The 18,757-nt window shown below is 66.7% G+C and overlaps 2 protein-coding genes across 2 annotated transcripts; one reads left to right on the forward strand and one right to left on the reverse strand.

Annotated features, from left to right (window-relative positions):
* The first annotated feature begins 4,016 nt into the window (after positions 1–4,016).
* Positions 4,017–13,218, forward strand: TMEM179 (transmembrane protein 179). Its single transcript, XM_080667714.1, has 4 exons — positions 4,017–4,403; positions 8,918–9,055; positions 9,774–9,852; positions 10,965–13,218. The coding sequence occupies exons 1-4, from the start codon at positions 4,099–4,101 to the stop codon at positions 11,142–11,144; spliced, it is 702 nt and encodes a 233-aa protein (XP_080523840.1). The 5' UTR covers positions 4,017–4,098; the 3' UTR covers positions 11,145–13,218.
* A 1,553-nt stretch (positions 13,219–14,771) lies between these two features.
* Positions 14,772–17,775, reverse strand: LOC308251202 (nutritionally-regulated adipose and cardiac-enriched protein homolog; the record flags this gene model as incomplete). The annotated part of the gene is made up of 4 exons (XM_080674338.1): positions 14,772–14,995; positions 15,240–15,275; positions 16,294–16,426; positions 17,665–17,775. The coding sequence occupies 4 exons, from the start codon at positions 17,773–17,775 to the stop codon at positions 14,772–14,774; spliced, it is 504 nt and encodes a 167-aa protein (XP_080530464.1).
* Positions 17,776–18,757: the final 982 nt, after the last annotated feature.

An 18,757-nucleotide genomic window follows, 5' to 3' on the forward strand; every position in this document is an offset into this window, starting at 1 on the left:
TCACATCGATGTTTCTCGCTCTGTCTCTCCCCCTCCCACTCGCTCACTGGGCAGGGGCTGGCCGCTCCCCACCCCCCTCCACGCCCCGGGTCGGGCTGCAGGCAGAGGGGTCTGCCTACACCCGGACCAATGATGCGGGACCTTCGTTCCCAGAGGCAGGGCAGGTCCTGGCAGGAGCGAGGAGCTGCCAGCGGCACCCGGAGCCCCCAGCCCCCCGCGACAGGGGGAGCAGCTGTCCCAGCGGAGCCCTGAGCTCTGCCCTCGTCAAGGAGAGAGAAGGCGCGCTGTCCCAACACGGCCTGTGGGGGTCTCTCTCTGCTTAGTCCTCACCTGACGATATTTTTCCGTTGATTTTGTTTTGTTTTTAAATATATTTTATTGATTTCTTACAGAGGGGAAGGGAGAGGGATAGAGAGTTAGAAACATCGATCAGCTGCCTCCTGCACACCCCCTACTGGGGATGTGCCCGCAACCAAGGTACATGCCCTTGACCGGAATCGAACCTGGGACCCTTCAGTCCGCAGGCTGGTGCTCTATCCACTGAGCCTAACCAGTTAAGGCTTTCCGTTGATTTTTAGGGAGCGTAGGAGAGAGAGGGAGAGACAGAGAGAAACATCAATGTGAGAGAAATAAACCAATCGGCCGAGCAGGACCCGGACGGGGAGGAGCCTGCTACCAAGGTACATGCCCTTGACCAGAATCAAACCCGGGACCCTTCCGTCCGCAGGCTGACGCTCTATCCACTGAGCCACACCGGCCAGGGCTGTTGTGATAAGGCTTAGGCATTCACGTAACGCCAACTTTTAAAAAAGGGATTTTGGAATTTTCCGTCTTTTTTCATGGATTGGAGTGATGTCCATGGCAGGGCCTTCCCTGACGATGGGAGGTTAAGCGGGACCCCACTGTGGGAATGGCGAGTCTTGGCTTGGACTGGACGCTCACGAACCTCCCCGTTCCATTCTGTGGGTCCCCCGTCGGTCCCTTCCTCCTCAGAGGTCGAGGCGTCTTTGTGTTGGCCAAGCCCTCACGGGCAGCACCCTCCAAACGCTCAAATCCGCCAGCCTCCGCACGACGGTGGGACGGACATCCATTCCCGCCCGAGGTGGGGCTGCGTTTCCCAGGCGGCGCCCCTTTGGTTGGGTTGGGGTACCCCGCGGCGGTGTCCACGTGTTTCCCCAAGAGAGGGCTGCTGTGCCGTGTCCTCTCCAACGTGACCGCAGACAGAATGCACAGCTCGCTGGGGACAAGCATCGGAGGGGACACGCCGCCTGACGCGGAGGGAAACAAACCCACGTGTACACACCGCGGGACACTTTTCTCCGAGTAAGAAGATGCGATGTTAAAGCCGCTGCCACTTCTCCGTTTTGCAGAGAGAAGCTAAACTTGTACAACATCTTTATTTCTCCTTCTTTAAAAAATGTATTTTTATTGATTTCAGAGAGCCAGGCTGGGGGGGGGGGGGAGAGAGAGAGAGAGAGAGAGAGAGAGAGAGAGAGAGAGAGACATCCATGATGAGAGAGAATCATGGATCGGCTGCCTCCTGCATGCCCCCTACTGGGGATGGAGCCCGCAACCCGGGCCTGTGCTCCCACGGGGAATCGAACCGTGGACCTCCTGGTTCCTAGGTCCACGCTCAGCCACGGAGCCACGCCGGCCACGGGGCTTACACAACACCTTTGGATACCAGTTTGGCGACTGGGTCTCTGTTAACCTTGAATTGCGCTACCCCATGACCCCGCGATTTCTCTTCTAAGAAGTTCTCTTGGAAGAAATGCCGGCCCCAGTGCCCGAGCATAGCCGTACAGGTTCACTCCGCCCCAGTGCCCGAGCATAGCCGTACAGGTTCACTGCGGCCCAGTGCCCGAGCATAGCCGTACAGGTTCACTCCGGAGCATCGGGCATAGCAAACGCCGAGACACCACACCCCTACTCAGAGAGGCGCAGGGGGGCCGCCGGACAGTCACGGCCGGTAGGTGTGCCAGGCAGCCACGGAGGACAGCAGAATGGAGTTGGACGCAGGCAGGGGATGACAATGTCCGTGACGTGTTGTTGAATAAAAGGCGCCACCTGTGTGGCGTGACGCATGTATGTAAGTGGTGGGGGTGTGCACGTGTGGCTAGAGGGGTCGGTGCCACTGTTCAAAGGGGCCCCGGGCAGGGGCGGGCGGGGGGCGGCGTGGGACGAGAAAGACTTTGTCTTTTCATTCCGCACGGCTGCGTATTACTTGATTTGAAAAAGGAGCATATGTCGCGTGGGCAATAAAACAGAAACCCGGTTTCACTGCTTGCCACAAAAGTGCTGATGCGGCTTCAGACCGCTCGGCCGTTTCTTTTAGAAGGAGCCGCGCGCGCGGCGTCCCCGCCCCGGGGATGGGGCTCCGTGTGACTTCGCCTTAAAGGGAATTAGGAGAGGCATTAATCCCATTAACGAATGCGCCCGCAGGCCCGCCTCGGCAAAGGCTGCGTGATGAGGTGCCGGGCAGCCACTGTTTATCTTACAAGTGCCCGCTCCGGCCACGCGTGTGTCAGGCGGCGGAACAGATGTCCCTGCCGAGGGCTCGTGCTGCAGGGGCACAGGGGGCTCGGACCCCCTCCCCCTCCCCCCGTGCACGCCAGGCCCCACCACCCGTGCCTCCCCGTGTCGACCTCTGAGCCCTTCCCCCAATCCCAGCTCCCCTGCTCTGTTCCCCTACCCCCGTGGTCGGCAAACCGCGGCTCGCGAGCCACATGTGGCTCTTTGGCCCCTGGAGGGTGGCTCTTCCACAAAATACCACGGGGCCTGGGAGAGTCTATGTTGAAGAAGTGGCGTTAGAAGAAGTTTAAGTTTAAAAAATGTGGCTCTCCAAAGAGATGTCAATCGTTGTCCTGTTGATATTTGGCTGTGTTGACGAATGAGTTTGCCCACCACTGCCCTAGCCCATTCTTCTCTCTCTCTTTTGTGAACCCTCAGCCGAGGATATTTTCCCATTGATTTTTAGAGAAAGAGGGAGAGACAGAGAGAAACATCGATGTGAGAGAAACACATTGATGGGTTGCCTCCTGCACAGGCCCTGACCAGGGGCCCCGGGCCGGGGTGGAGCCTGCAACCAAGGTACGTGCCCTTGACAGGCATCGAGCCAGGGACCCTTCTGTCCACAGGTCGATGCTCTGTCCACTGAGAACACTGTCTAGGGCAGGCCCCATCCTTCTCATTCCAGGACTCCCGCAGAGAATCATGCCAGCCAGGACTGCAAACCCCACTCCCACAGGTACTGTGGCACCTTGAACAGCCCCCCCGAAACCTCTCTCTCCCAGCATTCTTTCTTTCTTTCTTTCTTTCTTTCTTTCTTTCTTTCTTTCTTTCTTTCTTTCTTTCTTTCTTTCTTTCTTTCTTTCTTTTCTTTTCTTTCTTCCTTCCTTCCTTCCTTCCTTCCTTCCTTCCTTCCTTCCTTCCTTCTTCTTTCTTTCTTTCTTTCTTTCTTTCTTTCTTTCTTTCTTTCTCTCTTTCTTTCTTTCTCTCTTTTCCTTTCTTTCAAATATATTTTTATTGCTTTCAGAGAGGAAGGGAGAGGGAGAGAGACAGAGAAACATCAATGATGAGAGAGAATCATGGATCGGCTGGTTTCTGCGTGCCCCACACTGGGGATGGAGCCTGCAACTCGGGCCTGTGCCCTGACCAGGAACCGAACCCTGACCTCCTGGTTCATAAGTGGACGCTCAACCACGGAGCCACGCGGCGGGCCCCAGCCTCCTTTCCTTAAGCGGATGGGGAGCTGGGGACACAGAACCAGCGGAGGCAGAGGTGAGGCCGCACAGGCGGCTCCCAGGGCCTCTGAGGGGTGGGATGGCCAACCTAACCAACATTCCCTCTCGGGGCAGTCTCTGCTCCGCATCGCCTATGGGCCCTTTCCCACGAGGCCTGCAGGCACCAATGTCCCCTGGGCAGCGCGTCCGCCCCGGGAGCTGTCCGTGGTGCTGACCGCAGGCGCGGCCCGCGCTCGGCCGCTGCGCACGCGTCCCGGGCGGGGCGCGCAGGACCCGGCGGCGCTGCCACTGCGCAGCCTCCTGCGCGCCCCGCTCCCGGCTCCCGGTTCCAGGCTCCCACCGGCCGCGCCTCGCCATGGCGCTCAACCAGTTCCTCCTCGCGCAGTGCGCCTGCTACCTCCTGGCCTTCCTGTTCAGCTTCGTGGCGGTGGTGCCGCTGTCGGAGAACGGCCACGACTTCCGCGGCCGCTGCCTGCTCTTCACCGAGGGCCTGTGGCTCAGCGCCAACCTGACGGTGCAGGCGCGCGAGCGCTTCACGGTGCAGGAGTGGGGCCCGCCGGCCGCCTGCCGCTTCGGCCTGCTCGCCAGCCTCCTCTCGCTGCTGCTCGCCGCCGCGCTCGCCTGGCGCGCGCTCTTCTTCCTCTGCAAGGGCCACGAGGGGTAAGTGGGGGCCTGGCGGCCGCGCGGCCCCCCGGACACAGCCCTCGCTCCGGGCGCGGCGCCCCCCCCCCGCCCCGAGCCCCGGGCGCTCGGAGGCCCGACCAAGTCAGGGCTGGGCCCTCAGCACTTCCACGCGCACTGCCCTTTGTCTACACGCAGAACCCAAGGCCGCGACGCTGCTCACCCGTCCTCCTAGGAAGCGAGTGCGTCCCTCCCCAAAGGTGCCTCACCTGCGGCTTCCGGGTCTTTACCACCCCCCCCCCCCCCCGTGGCTGTAGGTGTAGCACCGTCTTCCCTCGCTGACCTGGGCCTCCCGTGCTGGGGCAGCCAGGGCGCACCCGTCAGCACCGCGGACAGCGCCACGCCCTGGTCTGGGGCCTGCGCTCTGGGACCAGGCCAAGCGCTGCGACTTGGCGACTTGGGAGCCCTCCCCTCATCCCCTGTGCCCTGGGAAGGCTGCTGGCGGAAGGGGGTCTGGAGGGAAAGCCCTGGAGGCCTTGGCTTGGGGATGCGAGGGCGGGGACAGGTGTGCGAGGGCCCTGCTTTGTCCCCACAAGTCCCCCTTCCTCCCCACCTCCAGCCCCCCTTCTTCCCCACCTCCAGCCCCCCTTCTCCCCAACCTCCAGCCTCCTCCTCCCCACCTCCAGCCCCCCTTCCTCCCGCCTCCGGCTCCCCTTCCTCCCCATCTCCAGCCCCCCTTCCTTCCCACCTCCAGCCCCCCTTCCTTCCCACCTCCAGCCCCCCTTCCTCCCCGCCTCCAGTCCCCCTTCCTCCCCACCTCCAGCCCTCCTTCCTCCTCGCCTTCAGCCCCCCTTCCTCCCCACCTCCTGCCCCCCTTCCTCCCCACCTCCGGCCCCCCTTCCTCCCCACCTCCGGCCCCCCTTCCTCCCCCCTTCCGGCCCCCCTGCTTCCCCACCTCCGGCCCCCCTTCCTCCCCACCTCCAGCCCCCTTCCTCTCCCTTCCAGCCTCCCTTCCTGCCCACCTCCAGCCTCCCTTCCTGCCCACCTCCAGCCTCCCTTCCTGCCCACCTCCAGCCTCCAGCCTCCCTGCCTCCCTACCTCCAGCCTCCTCCTCGCCGCCTCCTGCCGGCACTATGCTGGAATCAGGTGGGATGCAGTTCACCCGGGGAGGGGGGACAGCTGGAGGAGGGGTGGAATCCTAGCAGCCCCTGTCCGGTTCCGGGGCGGCCGGGACAGAGGCCACCTGCTCTTACAGTCCTGAGGCCGGAAGCCCACAGTCGAGGGTCAGGGTCGGCTCCCTCAGAGGGAGAACCTCCCGGTCCTGGTGGCCGGTCCTCGGTCTAGGGCTGCTCACTCCATTCCCGGGTCTGTCTGCGCGCGGCCTCCCTCTCTGTCTCTATGGTCTCATAGCGACGCCCCTCCCTGGGCTTAGAGCCCCCCTAAACCCAGGATGCCCCCTTTGGGAGAGCTTTAGCTTAATGACAGCCATAGGACCCTACTTCCAAATAAGGTCACATTCGCAGGTGCTGGGTGAGGACGGGACACATGTTGTTGGGGACACGGTTCAGCCCTCGCCACGAAGGTTCTGGGTTTGGGGTGTGCAGGGAGTCACACGTCAGCCTGGGGAGGCCTCCGGGAGCTGTGGGGCTGGGGCTCGGCCTAGGGTGAGCCCAGGCCAGTCCCCGGGGGGGGTGTCCTGCCCTGGGGACACATTTGAGACGTCACCTGCACCCTTACCACCAGGCCCAGGTGTCACCCAGGTGGCGCCCCCCTGAGGTGGGGCAGGGGAGCATCTCTGAGTACGAGATGGGGTCTGAGGAGGATGTCAGCAGGGTGGGCGGGTTGAGGCCCCTTCAGTCTGAAGCTGAGGGTGGTGGGCACAGGCTGTGTGGGGGCCACCGTGTGGCCCTCAGCTCCTGCCCATCATTCCAGCGTGTCCCCACAAGACGCGTGGCCTCAAGGCATTTAGGGTCCAGCTGACGAGGACACAGCAGCTCTCCGGGGGCGCCCCGGTGTGTGGCTCGGAGCGAGGGGATTCCCGGCCGGCACTGGCCGGGGCTGGGGGCAGGCGGGGAGCGAGGAGTCCGGTGGACAGGGGTCCGGGTCACGGGGGCTGCCCTCCTCACGCAAACCGGCAGCAATCCTGGGGGATTCAGAACAGCAGCTCCGTCTTTTGCCGTATTTTTAAAAAATACTTTTTCTTCTTTTTAAAATATATTTTTATTGATTTCAGAGAGGAAGGGAGAGGGAGAGAGAGAGAGAGAGAGAGAGAGAGAGAGAGAGAAACATCCGTGATGAGAGAGAATCATGGATCGGCTGCCTCCTGCACGCCCCACACTGGCAATCGAGCCTGCGACCCGGGCCTGTGCCCTGACCAGGAATGAACTGTGACCTCCTGGTTCCTAGGTCGATGCTCAACCCCTGAGCCGCCGGCCGGGCCGTCCTTGTCATCTTGTAGAAAGGGGCCGGTTGGCTCTGTGCAGCCGCCATCCCCACCCCCATGATGAAGACGGAAAGTGGGGGCCTGTGCCCCCCGCGCCCTGTCGCTGAGCTCATCCGTCCAGGCCCCGGGCGCTCGTCCTCCGGGATGTGGCCCGGGGGGGGGAGGAATGTTTTGGGTCTTCCGTCCCTTTGTGTCAGTCCTGGGGGCTCTCCTGTCCCCCCTGTGACCTCTGTCCAGGCCTCGAGCGTGGCAGTCAAGGCTGGCTGCTCTCTCTTCTCCAGAGACATCTGTGCAGCGTCCTCCTCGGCCATCAGGAGGTGTTGTCCGAGGCCACGGGACCGTGCGGCCGCCTGCCCCACGTCGCCCACCGCGGTCCAGTTGGCAGGCAGTGCGTCGTGTGGCAGCGCCACGAGCCAGCTCTCCCTCTTAGTTCGGGACGTGGGACCCGGTGGGGCTCTCCTGGCGTCCAGGCTGCGGCTGCCCCTCTGAGGGGCCCTGGGCTAGGCCGACCCCGGGTGGGCGTTGTTGCTCATTTCCGTGTGCTCCGGGCCGAGCACAGGACCGAGCCCCTGGAGTCACCGAGTTAGTGTCTGTCGAGGGAACGACAGAGCTGCCTGCGTCTGAGACCTGCTGCTCCCCGCCATGCCCCGGCCCGATGTCGCCAGACTTACCAGCCGGCTCGGGCCGAGCCTCCAGGCTTGCTGTGTGCGCCAGCCCTGCGCCCCCGGGAAGGGGGGTCGGCTTCGTCCAGCCACAGGCAGGCCGGTCAAACAGAGAAGCCCGTTCCTGCCCCACGGCTGCTTAACCTACGCTTGACCAGGCGGCAAGAGCCGGGCCAGCAGGGAGCGCGGGAGAGCCAGGCGGCCGGAGGGGCCGTCAGAGTGAGCTCATGGGACGGGCACGGTCTCGGGGCCGTCGGCAGCCTGGCATGTCTGGCCCACCCAGCACCGCTGCCCGCCACACTCAGGTCCGAGAGTCAGGGTCAGTGCGCACGCCATTCTCCCGAGGGCAGCCTCACGGACAACCCGGGCCCCCCCCCCCCGAGACCCAGGGCAGAACCCACCCTCTGGGCCAAGGCGGGGCCCCTGGCCAGGTCCTGAACTTGTGGGGGGGGCAGGCGGTGTGCGTGGTGCCAGCCGCCACCTCCTGGAGGCTGTGCCTGTCCGCGTGGGGCCTGGCAGCTCGTGCCCAGGACTGCAGGGGCAGCTTCTGCAGGGGGCACCCTGGCTGTGACCGGAGGAATCGGCGTGTGGATCTGGCACCTGTGGCTTCCGGCGCTCTGTGCTGTTCCGGGGCAGATGGACGGCCCGAAGGGGGGGCGGGCCAGGGGGCCTGGGCGGCTGTGCTGAGCGGAGCCCCGAGAGCGTCCAGGTGGCAGTGGTTGTGATTGACGGCTGGGGAGCGCCGGGTTAAAACGACCCATCTGCCTGCCACGGCCTCCCAGGGCTTCCCGGGAAGCCGTCACCATGGAGACAGCACATCCAGGCAGGGCACCCGGAGAGGCTTCGGGAGAAAGACGGCGTTAACCCTGTGTGTGCGGGCGCCCGTCCCCGCCGCTGCCCTGGCCGTCGGTGCCCGTGACCGCATCCTGGGGCGGGGGCCGTGTTCGGGGGGGCGGGGGGACCCGGGGAGGCCCTTGCCCCTCGGGCAGTGCCACGCCCTGAGCGAGACCCGTCCTCAGGGCCCCGCCTCCTGGATCTGTCGCCCACCTGAGCGCAGGTCAGCCTCCAGGTTTCCGTGGAGACGGCCGAGCAGGGCCCTGGGCACGCCTCCGACGCGGTCCCGCCGCCGGCACTGGGGGCCACGCGGGTCTGGGCCTGGAAGGGTGTCCCGTCTCCCGGCACCCGTGCTGCTGGCCCATGGGCCTGGGCTGAGGGCTGGCCCTGCCCTTCTGGGAGACGGGGGACCGAGGCTCCCAGTCCTGGGCGCTGGGCGGACAGGATGGCGGCCCGGGGCCAGCACCGGGGCCTGTTGGTGAGGGAGGTGGCCCCTGGACCCCCACGCGGCCCAACTGGAAACCTGAGGGTGGGGGTGCCCTCCCAGTGTGGCCGCCCCGGTGGCGGTGGCGGAACCTGGGGGTGCAGTGACCCCGCTTCTGTCCCTCCTGCAGCTCCTTCCTCTACGCCTTCCTGAACCTGCTGGTCAGCGCCTTCATCGTCTTCCTCGTCTTCATCGCCAGCACCATCGTGAGCGTGGGTTTCACCATGTGGTGCGACGCCGTCACCGAGAAGGGCTCGGTGCCCCACAGGTGCCCGGCCGCCCGAGCTCCCGGCTGTGCTCACCCGGCCCGCCCTGCGCACACCGCCCCTCCTCGCAGGACCGGCCCCGGGGTCCATGCCCCCGCCTGGGGGGGAGCCTGCAGGCCACTCAGAGCAGGGCCCCCACCTGGGGCGGCTCGGAGCTCCCCGTGGGGGGGACTGACCGGATGGGGTGGCTCCAGGTCCAGCAGCTGGGTGTGTCCACGCAGCTGAGGCCAAGGCCCGACGGGTGGGGTCCCTGGGGCTCGCTCTTCCCTCACAAACACCACTTCCAGCCCTCCCCCCCGCCCCCTCCAGGGCGAGCCTGGGCCTCTGGCCTCCCTCGCAGGTTTCATGCTCCGGTCACGTGTCCTGACGTCTCCGGAGGCCACGGACCCCTGGAGCCCCCGCCTCGCTCACTCCGGCTCTGAGGCCCAGCCGGCCCCGCCGGCCCACCTGCGGGTTGGTGGCCGTCACGTAGGCCTGTGGTTGATCCTGCTGGTCCCCGTGTTCGCAGGCAGTGGGGCAGGGGCAGTTCCCCGGACCGCAGAGGCTGGCGGTGTCGCCCACGGTCCAGGGCCAGGCGGGGGCGGGCCTGCAGGTCCCTGCTGCAGAGGAGGTGTGAGGGCCCTGGGTGCCCCTGAGGCAGCCCCCTGCCCTGCGGGGCGATGCTGCTGCCTTCTGGGCTCGGTGGCTGGCAGTCACCGTCCCCGTGTGGTGCCATTTCAGCTGTGAAGAACTCCAGGACATCGACTTGGAGCTCAACGTGGACAACTCTGCCTTCTATGACCAGTTTGCCATTGCCCAGGTAGGCGGGGCCTCCAGGTGGGCGGGGCTTCTGGGCAGGCGGGGCTCCCCACAGACAGGGCTTCCAGGTGGGCAGAGCTTCCAGACGGGCAGGCGGGGCCTCCAGGTAGGTGGGGCCTCCAGGTAGGCGGGGCTTCTGGGCAGGCGGGGCTCCCCACAGACAGGGCTTCCAGGTGGGCAGAGCTTCCAGACGGGCAGGCGGGGCCTCCAGGTGGGTGGAGCCTCCAGGTGGGCGGGGCCTCCAGGTGGGCTGGGCTTCGAAGTGGGTGGGGCTTCCAGGCAGAAGGGGAGGCCAGCCCTGCCCACCTGAGGCCATGGTGGGTTCTGGGGCCTGCATTTGCTGGAACACAGGCATCTGGGGACATGGTGGTGGGCAGTGATGGCCCACCCCTCACTACGTGCATCCGTCCCAGCCGAGGGCACTGATGACCCTGACGAGGGTCTCCAGGGTGGGGGCGGCTCCTTCTAGCACCGAGCAGGGCTCCCCAGCATCCGGGTCCCCTTTGGACCCAGGCTGGCCGCACAGATCGGCGGTGGCCAGTGGCCCATCTGAGGACTCTCTTGGGGGAGGGCCCCGTGGGGGTCTGGACATCGGAGGTCAAGGTTCTTTGCCGAGAGGAGCTGAACCGGCCGGAGAAAGCTTCAGCCTAGTTCTCGGCACGCAGATTAGGGAGGGGGGAGGGGGTTCTGACGACAGACCCCTCGAATGAGGTGCTGTGAGCACGCTCAGGCCTGGCTGAGCCCGTGGCTTCTTTCAACGGCTCGGGAACCGCAGAGGAAGGTGTTTGTTGTGGCAACAGCAGGAGCTTCGTGAGGGACCAGCTGTCCTGGGAGGAGACAGGCTGTCCGGCCCCTGCCCGCCTGAGGGACCGGGGGGCCCGCCAGCCTGGGGGTGAGGGCGGCTCCCACAGCGCCTGCCCCGCGTGGGGCTGGAGACTGATGGTCGTGAGGAAGGAAGGACGCAAAAGGCTGCCCCCCCCGCCCCGAGCTTGTCCCTGTCCTCACCCCAACGTGTCCCTGTTCCCTTCCCAGCAGGTCCGTCCCTCTCCCAGGGGCCGGGGTGGGTGCCAGGCGGTGGGGGCCGGCCCCCTGACGCTGCCTCCGCCTCTGCAGTTCGGCCTCTGGGCCTCGTGGCTGGCCTGGCTGGCCATCACCGTCCTGGCCTTCGTCAAAGTCTACCACAACTACCGCCAGGAGGACCTGCTCGACAGCCTGGTCCACGAGAAGGAGCTGCTGCTGGCCCGGCCGGGCGCCCGCACCCTCGCGCAGGAGGAGAAGAGCGCCGTCATCTAGGCGTCCTCGGTGGGGGGGGCGCCCCCAGCACCCCCAGCGCCCCCGCTGCCTGGGGTGCATGCCCTGTCCCGGGGGAGCAGCGGCTGGTGGGTCTGCCTGGGCCCCACCCCGGCTGCGCAGCCTTGCATGTCTCCCCTTGGCACCGTGCGTCATGAGTGACCCTGCTCCCCCCAGCGCCCTGACTCCCACTGACTGTGACGGGGTGGGGGCTGGCCCTCTACGGGGGCAGCACCGAGGGCCTGGGGCTTCGAGGACCCACCCAGGGAGACCTGGCTGGCGAGGCCGGGGGAGCGCCCACCTTCTCAGACCCCTTGACCCTCAGGCGCAGGCCCTGTCCCCGTCGAGGTGTGATGCTTGCTTCGTGGCAGCCCCCGAGTGACCCCACCAGCCTAGACGCCCACACGACGCCCTTGCCAATGGCTCCTGAGTGGCGTGTGGGACAGGAACCCCGTGACCTGGAGCAGGGCGAGTGCAGGAAGGAGCTCACAGGGGGCCCCACCCGCTGGCCCTGGGCGGCCCTCGAGGGCTGTGTCCCCTCTGTTCCTGCTCCGGGGCCCCTGGGGGTCCAGGCCGGGTCTCGGCTTTGAAAGTGCAGGGACAGGCGTGTGTCCTGGGCTCAGGTGATGGCCCGGGGTGGCCACAGTGCCGGGTTGAGTGGGGGAGCCCTGTGGCTGAGCCCCAGCGTTTGTCTCACTGCACGTGGGCTGGGCCTGTGCTGGAGGACGGAGGGGCCAGGTGCCGCTACACATGTCTGCGTGTGCATGCATGTGATATTAGTGCACATATGACATGAGTGTGTGCACGTGTGAGTGTGCGTGCATGAGAGTGTGCCATACACTACTGTGGAGTGTGTGCAGTGTGAGTGCGCACAGTGTGTGTGTGAGCATGCGTGTGCACAGTATGAGGGTGTGTGTGCGTATGTGAGCATGCTCGGGACAGGGTGGCCAAGACCAGAGCAGGTTTGGACATGGGGTGCGCTGGGCAGCTCCCTGCACCCCCACCCACTGCGGAGCTCCGTGCCCCTGCAGCGGGGGCTGCCTTCCTGTCCGCCCACACAGCCTATGTGGAGCAACTCCCCCAGGGGCTCCTGGCTTCCCAACTGTTCGCCCTCCTCCGTGCCGGCCCAGGGGGGCACCCGAGGGGTAAGAGCACCCCACTCCCGAGCTCTAAGCCTCAGCTGCCCCCATGCTGCAAGCTTGCTTCCTGCTGCTCCCCTCCCCCGGGAAGGAAGGCCCGCTCCCCCTCCCGCCCTCGCTGCCAGGACTGGCCTGCAGAGCCGTGGGCCCGGGCCTGGGGCGAGGGCTGGAGAGGCTGCGCGGGGCAGACGGGGCCAGGGAAGTGAGGGGCAGGTTACTGTCCTGATGCTGCTGTGCTGGCTGGTGTCCTGGGGGGCGGGGCCAGGTGCCAGAGCGTCCCGGGGGCAGAGCCTGCTGGGGTTCCAGGCAGAGCAGCGGGCCTGGGAGAGGTGTTGGACGGAACCTGAGAACCCCGAGCGGATCTGGCCTGGCCCTGGCCCAGCCTGGCAGTCCTGGCGCATTGGCCATGGGGACCCTTCCCCGCCCCTGCGGGCCCCTCGTCTGTCCCCGGCAGGGGCGGGGTGGCTCTGCCTGCACCCCATCCAGGCAGCGGCCAGCTGGGCGGGAAGGGGGAGCCCGAGGGTCCGCCCAGGCTTCGGGGTGCCCTGTGGGTCCTGGAGCCGGTCTGGGGCGGCCCCTCGATCAGCCCGCAGAGCTCTGCGTCCACGCCCTGCAGGCCCCGTCTCCGGCCGGCTGCACCCGCACCTCCTGGAAGGGGAGCCGGCCCGGGAGCGGGGGCTGGACAGGAGCGGGTGCCCTCGCCTCGGGCAGGGAGGCCCCCCCCCCGGGTGGGACGGGACGGGCAGGGGGGTCCCCGGGCTCCGACGTGGGGCCACCCATCGCTTCTCCTTGCTGTTTGATGACGGACATCCGTGGTTTAATTCTACTTCTGGCTAACCTCGAGAGTAAAGATTCTTCAACTGAAATGTATTTATTTCTCAAAGTCACAATAAAAACAAGTCCCGGCCCCTCCGATGTGGGTGGGTTTCAGCGTTTCATCCACTTGCTTGTCATGTAAGGGAAGACCGCCTTCATCATGTAAGGGAAGACCGCCTTTGTCATGTAAGGGAAGACCGCCTTCGTCATGTAAGGGGGGAGAGACAGCCTTCATCATGTAAGGGAAGACCGCCTTCGTCATGTAAGGGAAGACCGCCTTCGTCATGTAAGGGGGGAGAGACAGCCTTCATCATGTAAGGGAAGACCGCCTTCGTCATGTAAGGGAAGACCGCCTTCATGGGGCTCCGGGAGTTCTCCCCTCGCCCCTCCCCCGGCTGCCCGCTCCGGGTGGCTCCCTCCCATGGTGCCCCCCGGGCTTCTGGGGTGAGCACGGACGGCGTGTTTGTGTCTCAGGCTGACCGTGTCCACCGTGGGCACCGTCTGTGCCCTGCAGAGCCATCAGGTCATCGGTGGCCTCCGTGGTGACCAGCCCTCGGCGGAGAGGACCGCCACCTCCCACTCCCTGCAGGTGCGGCCCCAGACAGGCGGGCTGCACGGGCTGAGCCTGGGCTGGCTGCGAGCCTCAGTTTGCCCGTCTGGAAGATGGGGCGACAACCTGTCCATCCTCTCCCGGGGGTGCAGTGGGACGAGGCGGCGTCCTGGGGGCTGGGCGGGTGCGTGGTCAGGGGACTATGATGCTGAGGGTCCCCAAGGACCAGGCCGGCTCTCTGCTGGGACAAGGCCCCTCTCTGCTGGGCCTCCCAGGGTCCCCCCCGGGCTTCAGCCCTGACGTGAGTTCTGTGGCCGATGGGCCCCGGGTCCCCTCCGGGTGAGCCGCAGGGGAAAGGGCCGCGGTGCGTTCCAATGGTCAGTCAGTGTCCCCGCGTGCGAGGCGGGACAGGTGCTCACAGGGTGACCCGCGGGGCAGCGGGCACAGAGCCCAGACATCCGTCTGTCCCTCCTGGTGTCTGACCACGGGCCGTCCTGCTTTGCTGGGCCTCCCCCTCCAGGCAGGTCCGAGGGCCCCGGAGCTTGTCACAAAATGGCTCCCCTCGGTTGGTCGGCGTCCACACACGTCCTGGGGCCCACGCGGTCCCCAGCTGGGGTGGGACGTGTCTGAAGGCGGTGGGGGTCCTGGCCTGTGGCGTCCCCAGCCCCACACCACGCAGTGATGGCCGGGCAGGAGCTGAGGAGGGACTGCCCCACCCTGACCACGGACCCAGCTCTCCTGAGGGTGTCCAGGCCCCGGCCCTGAGGCCCTAAGTGGCTGCTGGCCGTTCCCCCTTCTCCAGGGGCCCAGGTACAGGGCAGCGTCCCGGCCTCCAGGAGCCACACCCAGCCCCCTCCGGGGACCAGGGAGGGGCGAGGGGGCTAGCCTGGGGCCGGGCGTGTGGTCCCGGTTTTAGTAGCGGGTGCTTTTCCTAACAGACCTCCCAGTGGACCCCGGGCCGTGACCCAGGAGGGGCCGTGACCCAGGAGGGGCCATGACCCAGGAGGGGCCGTGACCCAGGAGGGGCTGTGACCCGCCCCCCCTGCAGCCCCCTTAGTCCCAGGTTCACCGTTCGCTGCTCCAGGCCCTCCGTGGGCCTCTGCCCGGCCGCCGGGCCGCGGGGCGTCAGAGCTGCAGGAGGCAGTGCCAGCCGGTGAGGAGCGCCTGCCGCAGGCGCAGGGCGAGGGCGAGCAGCCGGGCCCGCAGGTCCTGCAGGGCCAGCGCCAGGGGTTTGGTCCGGCCGCAGTACAGGCCCAGCAGCAGCACCAGCAGCGCGCACAGGCCCAGCCGCAGGAGCGTGGAGCCGCCGCGGGGCCGGGGCTGGGGCCGGGGCCGGAGCCGGCGGGGCGCTGGGGACGAGGGAGGTGGCGGGTGAGCCCCTTCCGCATCCCCCAACCCCCGGGGTCCGGGACTCCATCCTCCCTGGGGGCTGGCGGGAGGCGCGGAGAGGGCGGGGCTGGCACGGTGGCTGCCCATGGGGGTGGGGTCCCGTGGGTGCGGAGGGCCCCCCTCCCTGCCCGGCCTCCGGGGGGTGTCCCTGGACACTGTGTGGGGGGTGCTGGGGACCCCTGGGGAGGGGGGATCAGAACTCACCCTTGGTGGTGGGCACGTTCTCCCTGCTGGCGATGTCTGGGGAGGAGAGCCGAGGGTGGGCTGGGGCATGTGAGCCTGCACGCACCCAGGGCTTCTCGCCTCACTCTGCCCACCCAAAGGACCCAAGTGACCATCCCACCCCCCACCGGCCAGCTGCCCGGCACCACCGCGTCTGCCCAGCCTCCCTGCTCCCAGTTCGGGCCAGAATGTGGGGCCCCAGGACGGTGGGTACTGCTCTCAGAGCCTGTGGCGTTGGGGCGTGGTGACCCCGCAGGCAGCCTGGGCCCCGGGTGGCGGGGGTGGGCACCTGGGGAGGGCCGGGTAGGACCCCCACCCCCTCCCACCAACTCTGGCCCAGACCCCGGCTTTCGTTTTCTTGTGCACAACTGGAGGAACCCAGGATGCCCTGTTCTTGGGGGGCTGTGGTGGGCAGAATCTAAGGTGACCCCATGATTCTCACTCCCCAGGGCCCTTGCCTTTGCGGGGTCCCCTCTGCTCAGTGGAGGGGCTGCCACGCATTTCTAAGCAGCAGAGTGAGTCAGAGGGGAAGGGGTCCTGCAGGTGACGAGGGGCCCCCGGCGACACCGAGCCAGTCCAGAGGGAGGGTGCCGGGCTGCCAGGCCCCTCAGGGGAGGGCGATAGGAAAGGGTCCGCGTCTGAGCTCGGCCGCCAGCCTAGAGCGGGCTGCACTGAGCTCTGCACCACAGTCCGCTCTGCACCCCCGTGGGCCTGGGGCAGGGCCCGAGCCGCAGAGGGGACCAGCCCGACAGTGTGAGGCCCTGAGCGGAGGTCCCCACGGAGCCCCGGCCACTGGCCCCGCGCCCCACGCCCCACGCCCCGTGCCCCACGCCCCACACCCCGTCCCCCACACCCTGTGCCCCACACCCCGCGCCCCACCCCCGCGCCCCACATCCCCATGCCCCGCACCCCGTGCCCCACACCCCGTCCCCCACATCCCGCACCCCGTCCCCCACACCCCACACCCCACGCCCCATGCCCCGCACCCCACACCCCATCCCCCACACCCCGCACCCCACACCCCGCACCCCCTTACAGTGGACGGCCACCTCCAAGGGCTCGTGGAACCGCACGCGCCTCGCAGCCCTCTGTGGCTCCGCCCTGCGGCCTCGGCCCTCCGGCAGCGAGCTTCCTCTCAGGATGGAGGGGGGGCACTTCCTGTCGCCCTCCTGGGGGAGGCGGGAAGCAGAGGGAAGCAGGCGGTCATGGGGTCCCTCCCCAGCCTCCAGAACAGGGGTCCTCAAACTTTTCAAACAGGGGGCCAGTTCACTGTCCCTCAGACCGTTGGAGGGCCGGACTATAGTTTAAAAAACAACTATGAACAAATTCCTATGCGCACTGCGGGCTCGGGACGCATCGGCTGCTAAGCAGGACAGGCAGCGGCACCCGGCGGGCCGGATCCATGTCCTCGGCGGGCCGCCTGTGGCCCGCGGGCCGTAGTTTGAGGACCCCTCCTCCAGAGGCTGGAGACGGGCTGTTCCGACAGGTTCCCTGCAGCTCCTCTGGGTTTATGTAGCCAGACCCACCGTGGGGACACATGGGGCATGGTCCCTGGGCCCGTGTCCGCCCCCCCATGCCCCGCTCAGGATCAGATGGCGTTGGCCTGCCACAGGCATGGTCCGTGACCGGAAGGGCCCCCTCTCCCGCCCAGGCTCTGTCCCCACCAACCCCGACGAATCCTAATGGTTTCTACGTGTCAGTAGTAACGGCAACAGAGACAGTGAGGATGGCAGCCGCTGGCACCCCCGGGGGCCATCTTCCTGTCCCGGCTGCCCCCACCGACCTGCTGATCCTGGACCCTCTGCCCAGGGGCGGGGGTCGGGGGCCTCAGCCCGGGCGCCAGGAAGGAGGCTGGGCCCAAGCCCGCCCCGTCCCAGCTCAGTGCCCTGAGGGTCACACCCTGGGCGGGTGTCGCTGCCCCCTGGACCCGGTGAGGGAGGTGAGCACAGGCCACTGGCCAGGGCCGGGCAGAGCCTGGACCCCTGGGCCAGCCCAGCGCCTGCCTCCCCCACGCGCAGTGCGGTTTGGAAGGCGGAGTGGCAGAGACCAGACCACGCTGAGCCTTAGTGTTCTCGTCGGTAAAATGGTGACAACGGGATGTGTGGAGTGTGACCACCCTGTGAGCTGGGGCCACAGCCGAGGCGGCCCCTGGCGGGGGCCTCTGGCCGCGCGGAGCCTGCTGCTGGCCTTCCGGGGCGGTGGTCACCCCGCTTGGGCTCAGGACCCACCTGGTCCTGGGTTTGACCTGGCTCATGGTGGGACCTCTGTGCCTACGGCCTGCCCGGCCTGTGCCCCACCCTGGGGCCTGCCACCTGCTCTGCCAGACCTAACCTCCCTGGGCTCACCCCTCATGCAATTGCGATGTCCCTCCCCCAGAGGTCCTGGGCCCATTCGGGACCCGCCTTACCTTCCCCGCCCTGGGCACCGAGGAGCCTGGAGCGGCCGCCACATGCTTTCTGGTCTGATGTCGCGTCTCTGGCCGGGAGTCAGGGCTCAGGGCTTGTGCTGCCGCCCTCATCTACTGTATCATGGTCCTAAGAGAAGAAAGGCACCCCTCACTGCACACGCAGCACGTGGGAGGGAAACCAAAGGAAGAGAAACACCCCAGAAAGCCACCTCGCTTCCCAGTGCCAGGTGTCGGTTATCAGCTTCAGTGGCTGCCGCTACTCCAGGGCTGGGTGCTACTCCAGGGCTGGGTGCTACTCCAGGGCTGGGTGTTACTCCAGGGCTGGGTGTTACTCCAGGGCTGTGCTACTCCAGGGCTGTGTTACTCCAGGGCTGTGCTACTCCAGGGCTGTGTTACTCCAGGGCTGTGCTACTCCAGGGCTGTGCTACTCCAGGGCTGTGTTACTCCAGGGCTGTGTTACTCCAGAGCTGTGCTACTCCAGGGCTGTGCTACTCCAGGGCTGTGTTACTCCAGGGCTGTGCTACTCCAGGGCTGTGCTACTCCAGAGCTGTGCTACTCCAGGGCTGTGCTACTCCAGGGCTGGGTGCTACTCCCGGGCTGTGTTACTCCAGGGCTGTGCTACTCCAGGGCTGGGTGCTACTCCAGGGCTGTGCTACTCCAGGGCTGTGTTACTCCAGGGCTGTGCTACTCCAGGGCTGGGTGCTACTCCAGGGCTGTGTTACTCCAGGGCTGTGTTACTCCAGGGCTGTGCTACTCCAGGGCTGTGTTACTCCAGGGCTGTGCTACTCCAGGGCTGTGCTACTCCAGGGCTGTGTTACTCCAGGGCTGTGTTACTCCAGAGCTGTGCTACTCCAGGGCTGTGTTACTCCAGGGCTGTGCTACTCCAGGGCTGTGCTACTCCAGGGCTGTGCTACTCCAGAGCTGTGCTACTCCAGGGCTGTGCTACTCCAGGGCTGGGTGCTACTCCCGGGCTGTGTTACTCCAGGGCTGTGCTACTCCAGGGCTGGGTGCTACTCCAGGGCTGTGCTACTCCAGGGCTGTGTTACTCCAGGGCTGTGCTACTCCAGGGCTGGGTGCTACTCCAGGGCTGTGT

The sequence above is a fragment of the Plecotus auritus genome (genome assembly GCF_963455305.1).
Source record: "Plecotus auritus genome assembly, chromosome: 1".
Lineage (NCBI taxonomy): Eukaryota > Metazoa > Chordata > Mammalia > Chiroptera > Vespertilionidae > Plecotus > Plecotus auritus.